The sequence below is a fragment of the Dryas octopetala genome, chromosome 8 (assembly GCF_963921425.1).
Source record: "Dryas octopetala chromosome 8, drDryOcto1.1, whole genome shotgun sequence".
NCBI classification, from domain to species: Eukaryota; Viridiplantae; Streptophyta; class Magnoliopsida; order Rosales; family Rosaceae; genus Dryas; species Dryas octopetala.
In genome coordinates, this window is record NC_141373.1 from 4674671 (window position 1) to 4678085 (window position 3415).

Genomic DNA, 3415 nt, shown 5'->3' on the forward strand with positions numbered 1-3415 from the left:
ATGGAGATGATTTTAAAGCGACTGAATTTAAGTGATCGAATACGATCAAGCATCGTCTGCAAGTCTTGGATGTCAATTGCTATGAGAGAAGACAATCGCGCCCCTTCACGAATGCCCTGGTTAGTGCTCCCACAAGCCTCAAACAGCGGCAACTACTTGAGCGTCTCAAGTATTTCCGAGGGCAAAGTTGTCAATTTGAAGCTGCCGAAGCCGGTTCATGCAGACTGGTGTATTGGGTCGTCTAAAGGTTGGTTGATTATGGAAAACAAAGGACAAATTACACAATCTGAAATATTTCTTGTAAACCCGATTTCAGGAGCCCAACACAAACTTCCACCCTTGACAACAATTCCATCTTTGCTTAATATATATGCAGACCAAGGATATTTGATTCAAGCAATTGAATTGTCCAGTCCAAATATCTCAGAGTGTTTGGTAGCAGCACTTTTTTATCGTAGTAAGGAATTGGGTTTGTGCAGACCGGGAGGTAAAAGCTGGACTGTCTTCCAAATATCGGATTTTATTGATCAAAACGTGATTGCCCAAAAATTACTGTTTTCTTCCTCTGGCATGCTGTTGGCATTGGTTGATCATGGTGATCACACTAAGAATGGCATTGTTGCAGCTCCTCACACCTTAAACTTTGGAGATGACGATGATCATGATTGTGCAGTGGAATTGAGGTTTGTTTATGACATTATTGAAGAAGAGGAAGCACAATTCAAACATTATGATGGCTATTTTATCTCTCAGAGAGGGGATTATCGGTCATATCTGTTAGAATCAATTACAACGTCCAACAATGAATTCTTGTTGGTCCATCAAATATATGATATTTTCGTAATTGACCATGATGATTCACACGAGAGTACTGAATTTGAGTTTTGGAGGACAAGTGGTTTTGTGGTTTACAAGATTGACCCCAAGAATGGTAATTTTATCAAGGTACAAAGTTTGGGGAACCAAATATTATTTTTGTCAGACGATGGTTCTTCCTTTTCCTTTTTGGCAAATGATTTGGAAGGGTTAGACTTGGAGGGGAATTGCATTTATTTTGCAACGACAGGATTCAAATTAAATTCTCCTTATCTTATGGACGTACGAAACATATCTCGTGAAATTGGGGTCTTCCACTTAAATGATGAAAAGATTAAACGGATTTTTCCGAGTATTGAGTATGACGGGGCATCACAGCGTGGATTGAGTTGGTTACTTTGGGTACTTAACTTACTTGGGTATGATGGCAAATCACCAGAACGTGGACTGAGATGGTTGCTTAACTTACTTGGATATGATGGCCCTTCACCACTGACACGACTGTGTTGGTTACTTAACTTACTTCACCCATCATTACAGAATAGTCTGAATAGGTTACTTAACTTATTTGAGAATGTTGGCGCTTCACCACAGCGTGTGTTGAGTTGGTTTAGTCCATATGTATGATACAGAGAATATGAATGACTATTAATTATTTAAGAAATTTTGTGTTTTTTTTTGCCTCTTCACACGTATGGACTCATTAAAATTGAAGAATTGACTTCGAATTCCTATTTTGAAGAGCATATTAATTTGCAGAGACTATTGGAGATGATTTATCCAATGTGGTACAACTAATTGAACAGTCAAAGATATTTGCTGAGTCGGTTGAAGATGAGCATACACCAATAGCATTACCAAATGCACAAAATTCAATATTGAATACTGAGATATATTAATATTGGGTTGCATTGTAACTTGTAGTATAATATCAACACACCAAGAAATAAATAAAAGTATGAAATTTTAAAATTAGTACCTAAATTGAAATGTAGTATCTAAAGTGAATTGACATAAACGTTTTGGTAGTTAAAATGAAAAAACATTATAATTTGATACCTAAAATCAACGGAACTTAAAATATTATGTATTCTGCTAGGAGGCAAGACTCTATGCATTCAAGAGTACTAATGCCATCCTAGTTTCACTCACAAGATTGCATTAACGTGAAATATAATGGCAATTAAAACTAGAAAAACAACCAACTAGGCTAACTAGCTAGGCTCTTAATTTCCCCCAAAAGGTGCCCATGCAAGATCTTCGTTCAATGAACGAAGCCAAAAGACAATCGCTGGAGCATCTGACTCTATTTATAACGGAAGTAAAACCAGCCCCAAGACATAATTGTAACCCGCTAATAAGGTTTTTTTATATTTTATATACCTGAACTTTGCAACAATTTGTAATTTATTACCTAAAAAAAAATTGTAACAATGTACCACTTGAATTATTATTTTTTTTTTTGCAATGTACCACTTGAGCATGTTTCCGTCTAAACGTTTGTTAAAAAAAGTCGCGTGTCATGCACGTGCCCCCCTTTACAAGGGTTGAATTTGTCATTTTATGCCGACTTTTTTATACTTTATTCACTTGAAGTTTGCACCCGCTTATGACAATATACCACCTGAATTAATTTTGTTTCGCAATATACCACTGAGCCTATTTCCGTCGAAACATCCGTTAAAAGAAGTCACGTGTCGTGAAAGTGCCCCCTTTACATGGGTTGAATTCGTCATTTTATGCCCAATGCACCAGTTTTGGCGCCTACCCCTCTCCAATGCACTCTGAACTAGTTTTGGCGCCCACTCCTCCCCAATGCACCAGATTTAACTAAGAAGTCCCATATGAGGGTGATTATGTACATGCCAAAACTGGTGCATTGGGCCTAAAATGACGAATTCACATTGACGGCGCAGATCGATGGAGCCTACTGGCCTCTCTCCCTCTCTCTCTCTCTCTCTCTCTCTCTCTCTCTCTCTCTCTCTAGAACATCTATAAAAGCCTCCAGTTGTAGGCAGCTCCTTCCTCAACCTGTGTTTTTTTTAACATCAAACACCATGTGCAGGATCTGATTATGCGTCCAATTAGTAGGAAGATATGGTACGTTCTTGCCCATCTCGTTGGATACTAGTACTTGTGATTAATTAGCAGTTATGTATATATGGTTTTAGTACATGTTACGTATTGCTAAATGCTAATGTTGGTCACATTGTCTCCCAAAGTACAGGTATTTTGGCTATGGATGCAATATCAAAAGCTTGGAATGGGAGGTTTTGGGAAATTACCAGGGTAAAATGAATTTCTTTTAGCCATTGAATGTTTCTAACTTGAAGGTTGACCTTAAGACATATCCTATACCCCAATTAAATTTCTCTTTGGCAAAGATTCCAAGGCTAAACTTGGTTTGGCCTCATTCATATATATCCGCATAGCTTTCAAGCATAACTAAAAATCCTGGGGGCCAACTTAAATGAGCGATTCCCAATATAGCTGAAATCCTGAGCAGCATATGCCAAGTTGCAAGAGCATTCCCAAATGCAAAACATTCATCATAGGTTTCATAATAACTTGAAATATAACAGAAATACGCAAACAAATA

The 3415-nt window shown here is 37.6% G+C and overlaps 1 protein-coding gene across 1 annotated transcript; it reads left to right on the forward strand.

Annotated features, from left to right (window-relative positions):
- LOC147276289 (uncharacterized) lies at nucleotides 1–1443 on the forward strand. The gene has a single exon (XM_086254137.1). It carries the CDS (start codon nucleotides 1–3, stop codon nucleotides 1441–1443), a length of 1443 nt encoding a protein of 480 aa, XP_086110263.1.
- The last annotated feature ends 1972 nt before the right edge of the window (nucleotides 1444–3415 follow it).

Excerpts from the sequence above, each read along its gene's own strand:
- LOC147276289 (XM_086254137.1), top strand. The coding sequence starts at position 1 with ATGGAGATGATTTTAAAGCGACTGAATTTAAGTGATCGAATACGATCA.